At 31.8% G+C, this 20,584-nt stretch overlaps 2 protein-coding genes and 1 pseudogene across 2 annotated transcripts in view; 2 read left to right on the top strand and 1 right to left on the bottom strand.

The window, feature by feature from the left end:
- Positions 1–20,584, bottom strand: part of LOC126740205 (nuclear pore complex protein Nup88) — a 173,651-nt gene that overhangs the window by 125,763 nt on the left and 27,304 nt on the right. The window lies entirely within an intron of this gene.
- Positions 773–1,400, top strand: LOC126740208 (cuticle protein CP14.6-like). The gene is made up of 3 exons (XM_050446143.1): positions 773–885; positions 942–1,066; positions 1,121–1,400. The coding sequence occupies exons 1-3, from the start codon at positions 877–879 to the stop codon at positions 1,320–1,322; spliced, it is 336 nt and encodes a 111-aa protein (XP_050302100.1). The 5' UTR covers positions 773–876; the 3' UTR covers positions 1,323–1,400.
- On the top strand, positions 7,961–8,730 carry LOC126740207 (translocon-associated protein subunit gamma-like; annotated as a pseudogene).

Below are 20,584 nucleotides of genomic sequence, written 5' to 3' on the forward strand. Positions count from 1 at the left end.
TCTCTCTGTTCGTCAAGCTTCTTTAATCAGCAGCTCCATTCATTTCTGGGTCTCCATCTTTGCCTAACTTGTTATTAATTAGGCATTCACTAAATTGGGCTACCAGATATTTTTAAATACCTTTTTTTCTGGCACCAATTGTAAAGCAACACATGTCTTTTCTGGAACACACTTACTCCAGTAAAATTCAAAACACACTCGTTTTATTGACAACGTTAAAATTTCCACCTGACTTGCGTTGACTGTCGTTTAATTATTTTCAAGGTAAACAACAAAATGGATTCATATGTCACGGGACATCCCTGTTAAAGACCCATGGAACAATTTGGAAATGCTTATTATTTTCTACATTGTTTTTGCTGATGGAGACTGATAATATCAGAGAATACTGACAGTCAAAGCAAACAAGTATTCACTTTCTAGAAAATTTAAACTACTAGGATTTATAATAAAATAAGCTAAATAACCAAAATTAGGGTCTTAATAGGGCCCTCAAACAAGATAGAAGAAGAACCAAATAGTATAAAAACTATGATAACTTTTTCTTGATTTATTTAATAAATACTTTAGAAAAGTCATGATTAACCATATAATTTTTTCATACAAAAAGCCATAAATTTACCACTTAAGATCGTTTAATAGAATGCACGTACTTATATACATAAAAAGCATTTAAATATTATGCAAATTTACTGTAAGTGCATGTAATAAAATTTAAAACAAAACGTCTAACATGTAAATTAATTAAATGTCATGATAACGGGGACATTCTTTTGCATTCCGAAGATGAGGATCCTACTATAAAAGCGTTTGATTTTTAAAATCACAGCATCACTTATCGGTTTCTATTGGTTTAGTGAACTAGACAAAGTCAACATGAAAATAGTAAGTACTAACAATTAAGTTTTTTTTTTAATAAAAATGTTCACATATTTTCCCAGATCATATTGGGAGTTCTAGCTTTGGCAACAGTAGCTGTAGCTGCTCCACCATCTGGAGCTGACGCTAGCGCCACTATCGTCAGATTAGAGAGCGACAATATTGGCGTTGATGGGTTTCGTTACAGGTATCAAAGAGTCATTTTCAAGTAATTTTTTTGTATGTATAATTGATATTCCAGTTACGAAACCAGCAATGGAATAGCAGCAGATGAGCAAGGAACCCTAATCGCCGGTACTGGAAAGGACGATCAGGGTGGAATAGCCACCAAGGGGTCATTTAAATACGTCGGTCCAGATGGGGTGACTTACACTATTACATTTATAGCTGACGCCAACGGATTCCAACCTCAGGGTGCGCATTTACCAGTGGGGCCCAAATAAAGGTTTTTGTGTTGATGTCAAATGTTTTGTACATAGTTTTGTAAGAGCAGTGCTACAATAAAATGGATATTTAATGATTGTATGTGTCTAGATGTTATGTGAACTTGTCCATTGTCTTATATATCGAAGCTATGGCATGTTTTTTGACCCAATTCCTTTTCTGCCTTCAATCTTTCCTTCGATAATAAACCGATAGAAGTAAGCTAAGTAGTTCAGAAAGTTGATGATCTTTATTTATCATTCTAAAAACTTCTACGTTTCTTACTTTAGCTGTCCATGGAATCTTGAGAATTCTGCGATGCACCCACATATGCTTCTAATTTGTTAATTATATTTTTCTTAAGAATTTAAGCCTCAGCTCCAAATAGAATAACCGGCCGGATTCAACAGTCTACAAATCTCAACTTAAGCTGCATATACAGGGTGATTTTTATAAGAAGGTCATGCTTTAGGGGACGTTCAAATATAACTTTTGATATAAGATATGGGTCGGCAATGCCTCAGAAGCAAAATACAGGGGGATAAAGTTTTTTAAAAAAATTAAGAAATTAATTTTTAGTGGTGTAGATCAGATAGGCATTAGAGTAATTTTTTAATAAAAAAAATAGTACGCCACTGATAATCAAAAATTTTAAGAATCCTTGGTTTATTTAACAGAAAAAAAGGTATCCTGCATCTTTTTCCCAAAAGGTACCATTTTATCAGAATTTGAAAATAAATAACTTTAAAAAAAATTAAGGAAAAAAAAATTTTATTGGATAACGTTAAAAAATACTAAATAATAAATAATAATTAATAATTAATTTAAAAGGTGCTCAAAGTGGCCGCCATTTTGTTGGATACAGAGCCTGCAGCGTAATGTTAAATTGTCGTGAATTTTCTGAATAATTTCACCCCTATCTTTAATTTCGGTATTTGGTCTCGCACGAACTCATCGGATTCGCCGAGTGTGCATATCCGCTAACTCAATGCCACGCAAATTGCAAAGAGGGACATGATAACAAAATAACTAATAGCTTTGACGGTTGCTAGGATATTTTTGACATACGAATCAAAACTTTGTTTTAACGTCATCTTCCTGATTAATTTAAATTAGTTGTTCTGCCATTGCTTTATTTTGAATGTTATGGAGCGATTTACGTGGAATGAATTGGCAGATATGCATTTAACCCTTGGTGAATTCAGAGGAAATGCTGTATTGGCTCGCGAGATTTATGCTGAACGTTTTCCCAATCGAATGGTCTCAGTAAGAAGATTCTTTCTTAAGGTCGACAGGAGGACAATTACAAATAAGTACCTACTTAAAAAAATAAAAACAAAAAATTAACATGTACTTTTTGTTTTAGGTGAACCCAGGCATAAGAGTTCGTGCAAGACCTATTCGTGATAATATTGAGGAGGAAATACTTCACAATATTGAAGAGGATCCAAATACAAGTACTCGAAAAATTGCTGATCACCTGAGGATAAGCCAAACGTTGGTTTGGAAAGTTTTGCATGATAACCACCTTTATCCATTTAAAAAACAAAAGGTTCAGCATCTGTTGCCCCAAGACTATGCTAATAGGTTCGCGTTTGCCACTTGGTATCTTTAACAAGGGGCTGAACACTCAGACATTCGCCAAGCTATTTTGTTTAGTGACGAATCAACGTTTTGCCGAGAGGGACATTTCAACCTAAGAAACAATCATGTCTGGGCTGATGAAAACCCTCATGCTAAATTAATCCGTGGCTACCAACAAAAATTTTCTGTAAATGTTTGGGCAGGCATTGTAGGGGAGAACTTGATTGGTCCGTACATTTTGCCAAGACGTCTCATTGCAGGGAATTATTTGATTTTTCTTCGAGATGTACTGCCTCAACTTTTAGAATATGTGCCATTGGATGTTCGGCAAATAATGTGGCTTCAACATGATGGTTGTCCGGCACACTATGGTCGCGTTGTCAGGGAATATTTGAACCAAAGATATCCTAGACGTTGGATTGGGAGGGGAGGCCCAATGGCTTGGCCAGCGCGCTCCCCCGATTTAAATCCCTGTGATTTTTATTTGTGGGGTCATTTGGAACAACTTATTTATTTTACACCTGTGCCAGATGAACATGATCTTTTGGCTCGCATTGCAGTAGCTGCAGGCGAAATTAAAGATAGGGGTGAAGTTATTCAGAAAATTCACGACAATTTAACATTACGCTGCAGGCTCTGTATCCAATAAAATGGCGGCCACTTTGAGCACCTTTTAAATTAATTATTATTATTTATTATTTAGTATTTTTTAACGTTATCCAATAATTTTTTTTCCTTAATTTTTATTAAAGTTATTTATTTTTAAATTCTGATAAAATGGTGCCTTTTGGGAAAAAGATGCAGAATACCTTTTTTTCTGTTAAATAAACCAAGGATTCTTAAAATTTTTGATTATCAGTGGCGTACAATTTTTTTATGATTTAAAAAAAATTACTCTAATGCCTATCTGATCTACGCTATTGGTTGAAACTAAAACATTTACTTTTTACATTTAAAGCATCTTTATTAGGTAGCGTTACTGAGAAAATTTGACACCGATATCTTAAACAGTCAAAAAACTAAAAATTAATTTCTTAATTTTTTTTTAAACTTTAACCCCCTATATTTTGCTTCTGAGGCATTTCCGACCCATAGTGTCTTATATCAAAAGTTATATTTGAACGTCTTCTATCATCCCCCAAAAGCATGACTTTCTTATAAAAATCACCCTGTAGATATAAATCGGTATATGTGAAAAGCGCTTTCGTTCATTATTCCTACAATGAACTTAATTTTCTTGGCTAAGGAGTTGTTGTAATTTACCCATGCTATATGATTGTCATGTATAGTGAGTAGAATCATGCAAGAAAAATTAAATTTCAAGAACATACAGGTTGCAATGATGTTCTCTAAATAGAGGTCTTGATGGCCACTCAGATCTTCCGTTAATTTAACGTCCATGACTTTTTTCCTATAAGCTCTAATAAAAGTAGGAAATTTCGAGCATTATAATATGCACAAATAATTTCTATATAAATCTTAAGGAAACCCAAATTAATATGCATAATAAGCTAAATATAATTTCAAAATAATGCGAGCAATAATAGAAACATCAAACGAGGTAGAGTTTTCTTATATATCTTGTTGGTATGTCGCGCAGGATTGTAATTTAATTATTCTTGAAATCATAAAATAAAAAAAATTGATTTCTTTTAAATTTCTAGATTCAAGATAGCTACACTTTTAATTTTCACTCTTTTTTTTAAATTGTTAGTAAAAGCGTTTTCACCCCTTAATACTACTATGAACTTAGTTATCTTAATGGTTAAATTTAAACAAATGGCTTTACTATTTTGTATGTTTCCAAGCTCTAAAGTCTTTTTTTATTATTGTCAATCAGTTAATTTAAGTAATTTTTATTATTATTTTAGATATTTGACTTAATTTTTTATATCTTCCAGAAAACTGGACATTTTTTAAATATTTCCTAGACCTAGACTGGCAGTTTTTTTTTGGACCATTTTAATCATATTATGAAATAATTGTTCACTTCAGTCTACGTATTTGACGTAATATTTTGTATCTTTATGCTTTAGAAAAAAATTACGTGTTTTAGTAATTTTACTTATTTAATATGCTTTTTAGAAATTCAAAATAATCTTAATTTTTTCTAGGATTTTGGACCAATTTTACATATTTTGCTGGATTTTATGCCTTTCAGGCACTGAAAATAGTCTTTTATGTCTTTTAGCGGTTTAAAGTAATTATTCAATTTATTCCAGGCATTTGACGCTATTTCTTATCTTCCAATAACTATCTAAACTATCTAATCCCCTTTCAAATAGTCAAAAATGCTACAGTATATAAAAGAACCATAAAAAAGTAGTTTGAGATAGGACATCGATGGTCGGAATTGCCTCGTTTCCAAAATATAGGGTATTGAAATTTTTCCTCTGTATTAAAAAAGCTTTAAGCGATTTAAATGAATTTTTTAGGTTTTAAATGATCGGTGGTGAGGCAACTTTTTGAGGAATTGCAAGTAATTTGACTTGTCCAGAGACGGACTTGCAGCACATTCACGTTAAATTTTTTATTAAAAAAAAAAACAGATACACCACTGTTTTTTTTTTTAATTAAAGTTTTTTTCTGAATGTTTCTAACAAAACACAACCCTTGCATTTTTGCGGTCCGACGCACCGTTTTGGTGCAAAAAAATAAAATCCATGCCAGAGTTCTTTATTTTATTAGTTTTTTTTTTATTTCCCGAAAATTTTAGGCAGTTTTTCTGGGTAATCTCCATAAAATGTAAAGTTTTTTCTTAAGAGATCGAATCGGAAGTCAATTTTTGCATTTCGAGATACCATACCCAATTTCAAATAATGTGGTGAAAGAGAATATTAGAGATCAGAACTACAACAAGTGGATTGGTACAGGTTGTCCAGTCCCTTGGCCAGCAAGATCACCTGATCTGACACCTCTAGACTTTTTTGTCTGGGGCGCCATGGAACAGCTTATCTATCTACGCAATACGTGTAACCAACAGAGAAGATCTAGTTGCTAAAGCTGTGGTGGCTGAGAAACGATCCAGGGGTCTTTGTTCGCGTACATCTTGGGACAACAGATGTACAAAATGTGTGGAAAGGTATGGAGCATTTGGTTTGAATGTTTTTTTTTAATTGTTCTTTTTAAGTTGTTATAATTTAAAGTGTTTCTTGTTTAGTTAAATTATTTATTTTTTCGTAATAATATTAAAATTTTCGTTTTGACAAAAAAGTTTTGAAGGATCCTTGTATCGATTTTATTTTTTTGCACAAAAACGGTGCGTCGGAGCTCAAAAATGCAAAGGATTTGTTTTATTAAAAAAGAACAAAATATTTCGATTTTTTTTTTAAAAAAAATTAACATACATGTACTGCAACTCCCGTCCCTGGACAGAGGAAAAAAATCGATTTTTTTCCACATTATTTGAAATTGGGCATGATATCTCGATCTGCAAAAATTGACTTCCGATTCGATTTCCTAAGAAAAAAGTTTCACATTTTATGCGGAGATTACCCAGAAAAACTGCCTAAAATTTTTAGGAAATAAAAAAAACTAATAGCGTATATGCTACAGCGCTTAAAGCGTGTTTAATACAGGGGAAAAAAAAAACGTTTTTGAAAAATTTCAATACCCTGTATTTTGGAAACGAGGCAATTCCGACCATCGATGTCCTATCTCAAACTACTTTTTTATCGTTCTTGTATATACTGTAGCATTTTTGACTATTTGAAAGAGGACACCCTTGTAGATAGTCCAATAATGTTTACTTCAGGTGGTTTTATTTCAGGCAATTTAGATCTAACTTAAACTCATTAAAAAAAATAATTATATTATGCAGTCTACTCATGAATTTTATAATCAATGCTTAAGCAGTTATCACATGTTTCATACAGATATATAAATCAATGTTTTTTTAAATTCCAGGCAGTTGAAAAGTTTCTTAAAATGACTTAAAATGGTACATTTTCTCTTTAGTGCCTGGAAGATAAAAAATAGCGTCAAATGCCTCGAATAAATTGAATAATTACTTTGAACCGCTAAAAGACATAAAAGACTATTTCCAGTGTCTGAAAGGCATAAAATCCAGCAAAATATGAAAAATTGGTCCAAAATCCTAGAAAAAATTAAAGACTATTTTGAATCTCTAAAAAGCATATTAAATAAGTAACATTACTGAAACACATAATTTTTTTCTAAGGTATAAAGATATAAAATATTACATCAAATGCGTAGACTAAAGTGAATAATTATTTCATATGATTGAAATGATCCAGGGCTCTTTGCTCGCTTACATCTTGAGTCAACAGATGCAGAAAATGTGTGGAAATGTATGAAGCATTTGGTTTGAATTGTTTATTGTTTAGTTAAATTATTTATTTATTTTTTGTAATGATATTAAAATTTTTCTTTTGTCAAAAAAGTTTTGAAGGATCCTTGAATCGATTTTATTTTTTTGCACGAAAACGGTGCGTCGGAGATAAAAAATGCAAAGAATTTGTTTTATTAAAAATGAACAAAACATTTCGAAACTTTTTTAACCGTGGCGTATTTTTTTTATAAAAAAATTAACATACATGTACTGCAACTCCCTCCCTGGACAGAGGAAAAATCGAATTTTTTGAACACCAACCTGTATTTTGGAAACGGCGCTCTTCTGACCATCGAGGTCCTATCTCAAACTACTTCTTTATGGCTCATGTATATACTCTAGCATTTTTAACCATTTGAAAGGGGACACCCTGAATATTAGAATAATGAAAATGCCTGGGAAAGAAAAGTAATATTAATTGATGGCTTAACTACTGGCCTTATACCAAAAAAATCAATTTTTTGTCGTCCCTTTCCATTTTATCCATTGTTCGACTAAATAACAGAAAATGCAATTCTTTTACTAGTTCCAGTTCAGTCTTAAAAGCTGTGATGCTCTTGTTCCACTTAACCACTTAAAAGCCTATGGTGATAACTCAAAGAACTGCTGAGATGTATATTCAATTCTTTTTTCATCATAACGCTATTATTTTTCCCAGATAAAAAATTAATGTAAAAAAACTGAACGTACCGTATTGTAAGTCAACGTCAAAATAATACCAAAAATTCTCCAAAAGCTTCATAGAAGTCTTAACAAAAGAATAATTACTGAACATAGTTTTTAAGTCAAGCTTATATGACGTCCTGCACAAAAAAAAATCTTAAACGCATTGCATTCTTAGTTAACCTTACTAGTCAAACACAATCATGCCGAAATCATCCCGAAATTCCTCTAAAAGTTTCACAAAAGAAGAAAAACTGTTGCTCCAAGACTACAGCCAAACCATCTCAACAAAATCAGCAGCTCTATATTATGGTAATGCATTAATAGTTTCTGCTACACCCATATGGCTTTTCTGGAGAATCCATATGATGAACTGCATTTTCCTTTATGCTGTAGTAACAGCTGTATCAACTTATCTGCTTGCCATGGCCTACAAAAAAACCAAGTTTTCCTTGAAGCATCAAATCGCCATTGAAAGAGAAAATGCTGTAGCCAAAGAGGTTTTGAAGAAACTCTCCATTCAGAGGAAGGTGAATAAGAAGGAGAGAGAAGAGAGGATATCGTAGCAGAAGAACGAGGTAGCCGATTTCGAAGCGACCGCTTACTCGATCTTCTATAATAATGCGATTTTTTTAACGATTGTTGTTTTAAGTAGTTTTGGTTTCCTTAGATCGATTAATCCTTATGTTAGTTATATCGGGTCTACTGGGGCTGCTGCTGGGTTTTTGGCCGTTTTATCTATAAAAAAATAATTTAAAAAATTGTTTTACCATTAAGACGTTCGATTAAAGCAAGAACTAGGCGTCTAGCCAAAACTATTAAGTATTTTTTTCTCTCTTATCACAGCCCAATTAAGACACAAGCTGAATTGAGAAATCTGTCATGGGTGATACACAAAAACCTGTAAATAGGTTTTTACCACACCTGTACATCCAAACGAACAATATTTTAATATGGCGCAGTCGGTAGGATTATAACAATGATACATTTCCTCGCAATCCTAAAGAAATAACCAGTTTACTAAAGTCCGAATTGCGCTTAATCACATACACGTAAATTGTTTCCCTCGCCCGTCTTATTCTCCAAAGGAATGTTGGAATTCCTGAAGGTCTTATTAACTGCCGCTCAGTCCTTTGTCCTGCAATAACAGTTAACGTAACAGTTAAACGCTATGGGCCATTCTACGCTGATGCTTCTCTCTCGTCTTGTATAAATTCGATGCCTGTATTTCGAGATTGATCGTTAGGTGTGTCTGTCACTCATTTAGGGCGAGTTGAAATTTATTAAATTAAATCATATTATTAAGGGGGATTATAGTTAAGGCGACCCCAATATGACCGTATTACAAGATGTTGATGTAATTAATGGGGGTAACCCTTGGCCCCTAAGAAAACCACAAACACGTTACCAGGGAAAAACTCTTAGACGAGAAATGTGGTGTTTATGTGGAAAGTGAAATTTTGGAAATTTTTCCAGTTTCCCCGTGTGGAAAGTCATTAATTACTTGATTCGAAAATTTACTGTGTCGTTAATTTACAACACAACATGCCCGGCGTATTCAAACTATCCTGGTTTTCGGCGTTATTTTCCCCTGGATGCGATGCCGCGTATGGAGTGCGGTATGGGTAGGTTTTGTTCATTTACAGAACCGGGCCCAACTTATAATTTTCTTTAAGAATTTTAACTAAAATTAGAAATTTTGGCATGATAGTCATCATCGGTATAAAACGGGCATTGAAAACTCAGTTGAAAGGAAGAAGTGTCTTTCATCTTCAACTTTTGGACACAAAAAATAACGCTTTTACAAAATTCAGATCTGGCATAGACACTATATTTTGACATAAAATGTTCGCCAAATTGATTAACAAAAATTGGAAAAGGGTCATAAAAGAGTTTATTAGCTCGTAATTACTGTTCTGGAATATTGCGTCAATACTCGAATCCATAGGAAATGGCGTTTGTCCTGGAATTGATCGTTTTACACATGTTTCGAATGTTGCCTAATTAATGCATTTGTCAGTTTTTTCCAAAATGGCGCCCAATTGTAATTTTGAATTATTTACAACAAAAAACGAAACAATTAGGAGCTAATTAACCCAAGTTCCTGAAATAAGGCAAAAAATAATTCTTTACTTAGAGGCACTTGAATGTAATTTAGAGAGTTTTAGAGCAATTTGGAAGAAACTTCCAGCCCTGGAATAAAATGGAAATTTACTTAGAGTAATTTGGAGAACTGTGAAGATATCTGAGTTACTGCAATAAGCCAACAAATTATTTATTTAGAGCATTTTAGGTGTATTTTTATAAATGTAACAGTTAAGACTCTAAGACTAAATGCTTTAAGAAGGAGTTTCGACAATTCCAAAAACGTAGAATCAAATTAAAATATTATTTCCTTAGAGGCTTTTGGGAGTCATTTGGAGACACCCAAGTTCCTGGAATAAGACAAGAATATATTTACTTAGAGGCATTGGGGCGTAATTTATAGAGCTGTAGAGCAATTTGGAAAAACCCAGAAATCTGGAATAACATGAAAATTTACTTCTTTTGGGAATTTATTTTTTTTTGGAAATAATTTCGAAAACTTAAAAATTTTAAATAAAAAAAAATTGCTCTACTTAGAGGCATTTGAGTGCAATTTGAAGAGCCTTAGATAAATTTTGAAGACACCCAAATTCATGCATAAAATTTTAAAAAATAACAAGAGGAATTTCAATGCTAGTTAAATAGTCTTAGAGCATCTTGAAAAAGCTTAGAATATTACAATTTTGCTTTAGCTAGAGGTACTTATACTTTTAAGAGTAATTTGGAGACAATTAAATTCCTGGATTATAACAAAAAAATGGTTTGCTTAAAGTCACTTGGGTTTAATTTACAGACTTAAAATAGTTTTACCCAAAAACCTAGACTAAACTGCAAATTTACTTTACTTACAGGCAAATTGAAAATTTCCTTTACTTAGACGCATTTGGGAGTAATTTGGAGAACTCTGAAGATATCTGAGTTACTGCAATAAGCCAACAAATTATTTATTTAGGGAATTTTAGGTGTATTTTTATGAATGTAAGAGTTAACACTCTTAAACTAAATGCTTTAAGAAGGAGTTTCGAAAAATCCAAAAACCTAGAATCAAATTAAAATTTTATTTCCTTAGAGGCTTTTGGGAGTCATTTGAAGACACCCAAGGTCCTGAAATAAGACAGAATATATTTACTTAGAGGCATTGGGGCGTAATTTTTAGAGCTGTAGAGCAATTTGGAAAAGCCCAGAAACCTGGAATAACATGAAAATTTACTTCTTTTGGGAATTTATTTTTTTTTGGAAATAATTTCGAAAACTTAAATAAAGTTTTTAAATAAACAAAAATTGCTCTACTTAGAGGCAGTTGAATGCAATTTTGAGCCTTAGAGCAATTTGGAAACATCTAAGAGGCTGTAATAAATTAAAAATATATGTCGAGGCATTTGGAGAACTTTCGAGCAATTTTGAAGACACCCAAATTCTTTGCATAACATTTTAAAAAATAACTCAGAGGAATTCCAATGCTAGTTAAATAGTCTTAGAGCCTCTTGAAAAAACCTGGAATATTACAATTTTGCTTTAGCTAGAGGTACTTAGGTGAAATTTATGGAGTCTTGGAGCAATTTTAAAAAAACTTTTGAAAAACTTTGGAATATTTGGAGGGACATTTATTTTACTTAGAGGCATTTAAAGAGCTTTAGGGCAACTTGAAAATATCAAAATTCCTTGAATAAAATTAAAAACACATGTTACTTATGGGTTTTTGCAAGAATTTTGCTGCAGACTCCAAAATTCCAAAAATGAAACAAAAAATTCTTTACTTACAGGCATTTGGGTGTAATTTGGAGAAATTTAGAGCCATTCGGAGTCACCCATGTTCCTGGAATAAGGCAAAAAATTATTTCCTTAAAGGCACTTGAATGTAATTTAGAGAGTCTTAGAGCAATTTGGAAGAAACTTACAGCCCTGGACTAAAATTTACTTTACTTAGAGGCATTTGGGAGTAATTTGGAGAACTTTAAAGATACCTGAGCTATTATACAAATTATTTACTTAGGGAAATTTAAGTCTATTTTTAAGAATCTAAGAATTCGGAAAAACCCAAAAACCTAGAATCGATTAAAAAATTTTATTTCTCTCGAGAAGAGAATCATTTAGAGACACCCCAGTTCCTGAAATAAGACAAGAAAATGTTTACTCGGAGGCATTTGGACGTAATTTATAGAACCCTAGAAAAAAATGGATAGATCCAAAAACCTGAAATAAACTGGAAACTTTCTCTACTTAGAGGCATTTGGAAACGATTTATAGAGCTTTGGAGTAATTTCGAAACACCCAGAAACCTGGAACAACATGAAAATTTACTTCATTTAGGACTTTCTTTTATTGGAAATAATTTGGAAAACGATAGTTCTTAAATAAAAAAAAAATATGTTGCTCTACCTAGAGGTATTTGAGTGCAATTTGAAAAGTCTTGAAGCATTTTGAAAACCCTCAAAAGCCTGGATTCATATAAATTGAAAAAGCTTAAAAAGAATATAACAATTTTGCTTTAGCTAGGGGTACTTATACTTTTAAGAGTAATTTGGAGACAATTAAATTCCTGGATTATAACAAAAAAATGGTTTGCTTAGAGTCACTTGGGTTTAATTTACAGACTTAAAATAGTTTTACCCAAAAACCTAGACTAAACTACAAATTTACTTTACTTACAGGCATTTGGGAATAATTTATAAAGGCTTAGTGCAATATTATTATTATTATTATTATTATTATAATCATCATCGGTATGAAACGAGCATTGAAAACTGAGTCCGCCTCTTCCTGTCAATTTCAACTTTTGACAGATTTAGATCTGGCATATACACTATAACTTGATATAAAATGTTCCCCATTTTGTAAAAAAAAATTGGGTTATGTGTAATATGTCATTTTAAATATTTATTAGCCCGCAAGTCATTTACTGTTCCGGAATATTGCGTCAACACTCGATCATTTTACACATGTTTCGAATGTTGCCTAATTAACGCATTTGTCACTTTCTTTCCAAGATGACGCCCATTTGGAATCAAATGATCAAATGATTTTGACTTAAATCAATTAGTTTATCTCATATGAATTTTTACTTAGAGGCATTTAGAGATCTTTCGGGCAATTTGGAAACACCCAAATTCCCTTGAATAAAATGTAAAAAAATACTTTACTTAGGAATAAATTACTGGAAGGAATTTGCAAACATACAAGTTCCAAAAATGAAACGAAAAATTCTTTACTTACAGGCATTTGGGTGTAATTGGGAGAAATTTACAGCAATTAAGAGTCACCCATGTTCCTGGACTATGGCAAAAATAATTCTTTACTTGGAGGCATTTGGTTAAAACCTGGAGAACTTTAGAGCAATTAGGAGACAGCCAAGTTCCTGGATTAATACAAAAAAAAATTTTCTTAGAGGCACTTGAATGTAATTTAGAGAGTCTTAGAGCAATTTGGGAGTAATTTCGAGAACTTTAAAGATACCTGGCCTACTATAATAATAATAACAACTAATTATAACAATAATAATAACAAATTATTTATTCAGGGAAATTTGGGTCTATTTTTAAGAATCTAGGAGTTAAGACTCTAACTACTCTAAGGAGCAATTTGGAAAAACCCAAAAACCTAAAATTAAATAAAAATTTTATTTATTTCGAGGCTTTTGAGAGTCATTTGGAGACACATAAGTTTCTGATATAAGACAAGAAAACATTTACTTGGAGGCATTTGGAAACACCCAGAAACCTGGAATAATATAACTTCCTTTAGAACTTTCTTTTATTGGAAATAATTTGGAAAACGTTAGTTCTTAAATAAAAAAAAATATGTTGCTCTACTTAGAGGCATTTGAGTGCAATTTGAAAAGTCTTGGAGTATTTTGAAACCCCTCAAAAGCCTGGATTCATATAAATTTGTTTTAACCAGAAGCATTCGGGTGTAATTTACAGAGCCTTAGAGTGAGGTTAGAGTTAGAAATGAAAATTATTTTCCTCAGAGGCTTTTGGAAATAATTTGCAGAAGCCCTATTTCTGAAATAAAACAAAAGCCTATTTACTTAGAGACCTTTTAATTTTGAGTGTAATGTAAAGAGGCTTAGTGAAATTCATAAGCACACAGATGCCTGGAATAAAATAAAAATTCCTTTCTTAAAAACATTGGGAAGTTATTTTGTACAGTTTTAGAGCAATTTCGAACATCCAAATATCTGAAATAAAATTTACTTTACTTAGATTTTTAGGAGTAATTTGGAGACAGTCACGTTCCTGGATTAAGACAAAAAATTGGTTTGATTAGAGTCACTTGGGTTTAATTTACAGACAGAGAGTAATTTTACCTAAAAACCTGGACTAAATTGCAAAATTTAATTTACTTAGAGGCTTTTGAGGATAATTTATAGAGCCTTTATAAAATTCGGATAAACCTAAAAGTCTGGAATAAGAGCAACAATTCTTAAAAAATAACTGAATTGAGGATCCCAGTGTCAACTTGCATATTGAAAAGGCAGATGTGGTTCTTAGAATAATTTGAAAACACTAAGAAACTTTAAAAAAATTAAAATTTGTTCACAAAAGGTGTGGCAGAAAAATTATATGTTTTTTTAAATGGAACATCCTAATTCAAAACACATTCATGTATTAGATGTTATACTTTAATCAAGTAGTTTTTGAATTAGATACAGTTGGAAATCGAGTTTTTTAACTTTAAGAGGCTATAGATCCATAACTATTCGTTACAGGATAAAATGATTTTCACATTCTTATCTTAACTTTTTAAGATCAGTATTATGACATACATTTTTAGCTACGTTAACCATCAGATTTTTTTATGGACATTTTATGGAAAAACAAAGACAAGTGACAGTAGCATTTTTTTCTTTTATTAAGCACATCTTAAAAAGTTAAGATAGGAATGTAAAAATCATTTTATTCTGTGACAAGCAGTTATGGCTCTGTAAATTCCAATTGTCTCTAATTCAAAAAGTACTTGATTAAAGTATGACATCAAATTTCTTAGAATTTTACGATGAGTCTAAAAATCAAATAATGTATAAAGTCTTCCAATTAAAAAAAAAATTATTTCTACTGCCACTCCTTTTGAGAACACCCTATATGAGTCAAAACAATTTTAAAATGTAGCTTTTTTCACCCCCTGTATACAAAAAAAATAATTTTTTTGGTTCAAAAATACGGCACAATGGAGGAAGGGAGTCCTATTGAATAATTAATTCGTAATTATACACAAACAATAATTCCATATTACATTTTAATTTCAATGCTAAATATCTCTTCTAAACTCCGTCTCTGTTTCCACCATTTTGCAACAATCGCCCATAAATTTTGTCACAAGACACTTTCCGTCCGCATCCAGTGAAGATAGTTTAAAACGTTATCGCGTTCCATCCCTCTCCAACCTTCGGTACCCTTACACGTATTAAAACGCGACGGAAAACGAATACGGGGGCTGACGTAAATGACGTCCAAAATTCGGTAAATTCGTCGAGGGTATTATAGACTATACGTTATCATCGTGTGTTGGTATTTTGTAATACTCGACTGGTGCGGTGTTAATTACGGCGGCCTTATTAAATACTATATTACGTTTTGGGGGGGCCCACCTTGGCCAAAAATCGAGTTATTTATTATCAACGAGGGGGCCAACATTCTCATATGTTAAAGGGTTGTAAATTTTCAAAGGAATGGGGGTATCGGTTGACTTAAGATGCTTGTTTTTGTCTTAGGAGGTGTTGTATTGCGTACATTATAAGGGTGAACTATAAATAGTTTAAAGGGAGGAATAATAAAATAAAACTGTAATTTTTTTAGGGGGAAGGAGCTGTTACCCCCTATAACGCTCGATCTCACCTTCGAAACGAAATTGAATAAAATATACGACCTTATGAATTATATTAAAAAAACATAACGTGAAATTTAAGCGTTCCCGTGCCGTTTCGGGACTATTCGAAAGCGTGGCGGAATCGACATTATCCGACTATAAATAACGCATAAGTGCACCCTGGGCGTAAGAAAGAGGGTGATATGTGACAAACTTAAGAAATTCTTCCCCATGCGGGATATACGTTGAAAACATCTGCATATAGACACATAACTTACTTGTGAATGACGCGGAAGGAATCCTCCGCGTATATATTTTTTATTTATTTTTATATTTGACAGTAGATATTGTGCCAGTTCGTAATGTTGTCGGGTGATATCACAACATTCAAATTTATTTTGAGTCTATTAAATAACAATTTTACTTTTAAAAAAATATATTTTATTTTATTTACGACAATATCTAAAAACATTTAGACTTGTCTTTCGAAAAATGAGAATTTTCTTGAAATCTAAGGGAAATTTATGACTTTTTTTAATATTGCAAGAAAGGTCTTTTATCTTATCAGTTTTTCAAGTTAAATCAAGTTTTTCTAAAAAACTGATCAGAAAATAAGAGTTTATACAATTTTTAGTTTTCAAACGAACCTGGGTAAAAAATTGTAAAAATAAATGATCTTAGATTTTATATAGGATCTTTGTATATAATTTTATTTTGTAGGCTTATGTCGACATTTAGGAGATTTTTTTTTAATTTAAAAAGTTTTTAACTCTTTATTTTGTCCTGGCTTTGTCATAGGAAATTAGGACTTTTGTTAAAATATTTTTTAACTTTTTTAAGTTCAGTAAATAAAAAGCTTGACTTTTTTTATTTTTATAATTTTCTACTCAGTTTCGACCGAATATATAAAAACAATCAAATAAACTAGAGGTTTTCTTAATCAATTTTTGAAAAAGAAAACTTTATTTCAGACGACAAAACAAACTTTATTTCAGACGACAAAACAAACTTTATTTCAGACGACAAAACAAACTTTATTTCAGACGACAAAACAGGGTTTGTTGCCATAAATAAAAAAAAACATTTCCACGAAAATTATCATCTTTTGAGAGACCTGTACTTATTTCCACATATTTTTTGAAAAAAATTCAATTAAATTCATGATTTAACAAAGTGACACTGTGATAATAAAAAAAGAATCAAATTTTGGTTAGAACACAAAAAATAAAAAATGCCAGTGGCTTATTTTTTTAACATTAAAGAAAATCTGATTACACGTTTGACGGGTAAAATTTATATATATATTAAAAAAAAATGTATATGACTTTTTTGATATTTTGATCGTGAATTTATGGTTTTTTTCATAGCCAAGAAATTTGGGTGATTTTTGCTGTGATTCACAAATTTAGACTTTTTTCGACATGCAGTAGATTTTTTTATCTTTCTATCTCGTTTTATGGTATAAAAAAATGTACACTTCAGTTAAAATATTCTTTTTATTTTTCAACTTTAGTACACAAAATGCGTGATTTTATTATTTTCTATTTCTTTCAATTTTTTACTCAAATTTGTTCGAATATTTATTTTTTTTTTATTAATTTTTAAAAACAAAACTTTTATTTTGGACGACAAAAGTGCGTTAATAGCAAACAAAAATACATAAATTTCACGAAAATTATCATTTTTCGAAGAAAATGTATTAACTCTTACCGAACCATACATTTTTTCGTAAAAAATTAAAACTTTTCAGGCGAATTGCTTGTTTTTGTTTAAGAGGTTATTTGGAAAGTTCTTTATTATACATATAGAAAACAAAATAAACATTTATTTTTTTAAAGATAACTTTTATACGATTATATTTCTTATATATATAAAAAGCTCTTAAAACCAACGGATTTCTTATAAAAAATTAGAATTAAATGTTAAAAAGATCTGGCAAAAATCTGTATTTATCAGAAGTGTCTTCACAAAAAATTGATCAATGATGGGCAGTAAGGCAATTTTTTGAAGAAATGCAAGTAATTTGACTTCTTGAAGCTCATGTGTCTTAATTTTTTTTTTAATTGTACGTCAATGTTGTTTAAAAAAAAATATTTTTTTCGTTCCGACGCACCATTTTCATGTAAAAAACTAAAACCATAAAAGGGTCCTGTACTTTCATTCCTCAGGATTTTTAGTTTCAGCCAGTTTTTACAATATGTTTGTGCATGTTTCTGTTCGGTTTAGTGTCACTATCGTATTTTTGCGGTATGTCAAGAAACGATTTCCAGGAACAAATAATGATGTCAAAGAGAGAGAAGTCTGGATCCAGTATAATAGGTGTAATACAAGGGCTTTTCTAGACCAGACCAATAATAACAGATGGATTCGTAAAGGTGGTCCAGTCCCTTGGCCAGCAAGATTACCTGATTTGACACCTCTGGACTTTTTTCGTTAGGAGACTATCGGTAATTTGGAAAAGTATTTCCATTATTCAAGCATTATTGTATAGATATTTATTTATTTAGGATAATGGGCGTCCCATCATACAATTATTTTCTATTATCCATGACAACATGAAAGATTTTTGTATGCTTTCATCAAATTCACGTCGCCACATAAAGTCATCCTAAAATAATATTACACAAAGTACTTAATACCAGATGTAAATGTTTGGCAAAAACGAGAATTTGACCTAAAAAGAAGCTGGCTGCAGACAGACCGCATGAATATTGAGTATCGTTTTTGTTTAAATTGAATAAGCACAACCTACATTATTGTAATTCTTGTGATGGTATTAAGCTATTTAAAGTATAAACTTAAACGCAGTAAATACAAACGAACTAATAAGTAAAATAGTCATTAGCACACAAATAAATCGAAATTTAATCACGCGGCCTATATAAATGTAGATTCAATAATGATAATCCTCGTACTCAACAAGAGATCGCTTACTAAAATATGGGATGCTCTGGTACCTAACAGTAATAGGGATGAGACGGAGAACCACGATAAAGTTGATATTTGTAAGATTTTGTGATATTTTAAATTTTAATTCATAGTCACTGTCCGCCAGTTGACAAGATTAATTTGTTAAAAAAATGGCTAACAATTACACAAATAATGAAATGTGCGATATGCATATCATTTATGGACTGGCTAACGGAAACGCACGAGAAGCCTTGCGTATTAATGCTGAACGTTACCCGAATCGTTATTCCTCATCACTCCATGTTTACGCGTTTACACCAACGTCTAAGTGAAACCGGCAGCTTTAAAAACCTCACCGCTGAAAACGGACCTCCCCGAACAGTTACTCCTCAAATTGAAGAACAGGTGCGCAATGAATTCGAGGAAGATCCCACCACAAGCACTAGGAAAATTGCTCAGACGGTACACATTAGTAACTTTACAGTTTGGAATATTCTTAAAAGAAAGCTTTTATACCCGTATCATATTCAGCGGGTGCAGGCACTTTTGCCAGGCGATTTTCCAAAAAGAACGGTTTTGTATCGTTGGATGCAAGAACGCATAAGGCAAGATGCACCGTTTATAAGAAAATTACTTTTCACCAATGAGGCTAATTTCTCCAGGGACGCAATTATGAACTTCCACAATAACCACATATGGCATTACGAGAACCCACATGCTGTGGCAGAAAACCGTCATCAGTACCAGTTTTCACTTAATGTATGGGTCGGCATTATTGAAAACTTTCTCATCGGTCCATTTTTTTTACCAGCAAGGTTGACTGGACAAGTGCATCAAGAATTTCTTGAAAATGAATTACCAGCGATGCTAGATGTCCCCATTCAGCTGAGACAGCAAATGCTTTTTTTACATGACGGTGCTCCAGCCCATTTTAGTTTAGTGGCTCGTCAGTATTTGGATACTACGTATCCAAATCGTTGGATAGGTCGGGAAAGTATGCACCCTCGGCCCCCACGGTCTCCCGACTTAAATCCGCTGGATTTTTTTTTGTCGGGCCACCTTAAATCACTGGTTTATAGAAATTCAATTGATAATGTGGAGGAATTGCGTAATCGCATTATAACGTCTTGTGACATAATTCGGCAGACATCAGGAATTTTTGAACGTGTTCGCCAATCAATGCGACGTCGATTAGATGTTTGTATTGATTTTGGAGGAGCACACTTTGAACAACTTTTGTAAAAATAATAATATTACTTAAATAAATAATAAAAAATGAAATATTTTTTTATCACTTAAAAACTTGTATTTTAAATTAAAGATTGTAGAAGCAAAAGTTTTAAATCCTCAATTACAATTTTATTAAATTGGGCTGGCTTTTGTACTAAATTAATTAATAAAAATTTTATTATTTATTATTAAAATTGCAACAAACTAAAAAAAAAACGAACAATTACTAGAATAAAGAAAGTCTAATCAAATCTGAGCAACATGTCCATGGTTTTTAATTTTTTGTGCGAAAACCGTGCATCTAACGGACACAGTCCAAGGGATCAAAAATGTTGCAAATAAAACGAGGAATTTAAAAATATTTTCTAATACAAGAAAAACCAGTGGCGTACCATTTTTCTTTATAAAAGTATTCAGCGGAAAACCCGCACACACGCCACTGGATAACATAAAAATGTTAAAAGTATGTTGGAAAATGGCTCTGGATACACAGACCCTGCATACCAATATTTGGACAAATATCTACAGGGGTATTTAAGTTATCGAAAAAAAAATCATTTTTTTGTTAAAACTTTACCACCCTGTAGCTCAAAATCTAAAAGGTTTAGGACCTATGTTTATAGGAACTTTTTTGCGAATTTTTGTCCAAAGAAC

The sequence above is a fragment of the Anthonomus grandis genome, chromosome 9 (genome assembly GCF_022605725.1).
Source record: "Anthonomus grandis grandis chromosome 9, icAntGran1.3, whole genome shotgun sequence".
Classification (NCBI taxonomy): domain Eukaryota; kingdom Metazoa; phylum Arthropoda; class Insecta; order Coleoptera; family Curculionidae; genus Anthonomus; species Anthonomus grandis.

Coding starts and splice junctions, on each gene's coding strand:
- LOC126740208 (XM_050446143.1), top strand. Junction 1,067..1,120: donor GTTGATGGGTTTCGTTACAG/GTATCAAAGAGT, acceptor TTGATATTCCAG/TTACGAAACCAGCAATGGAA.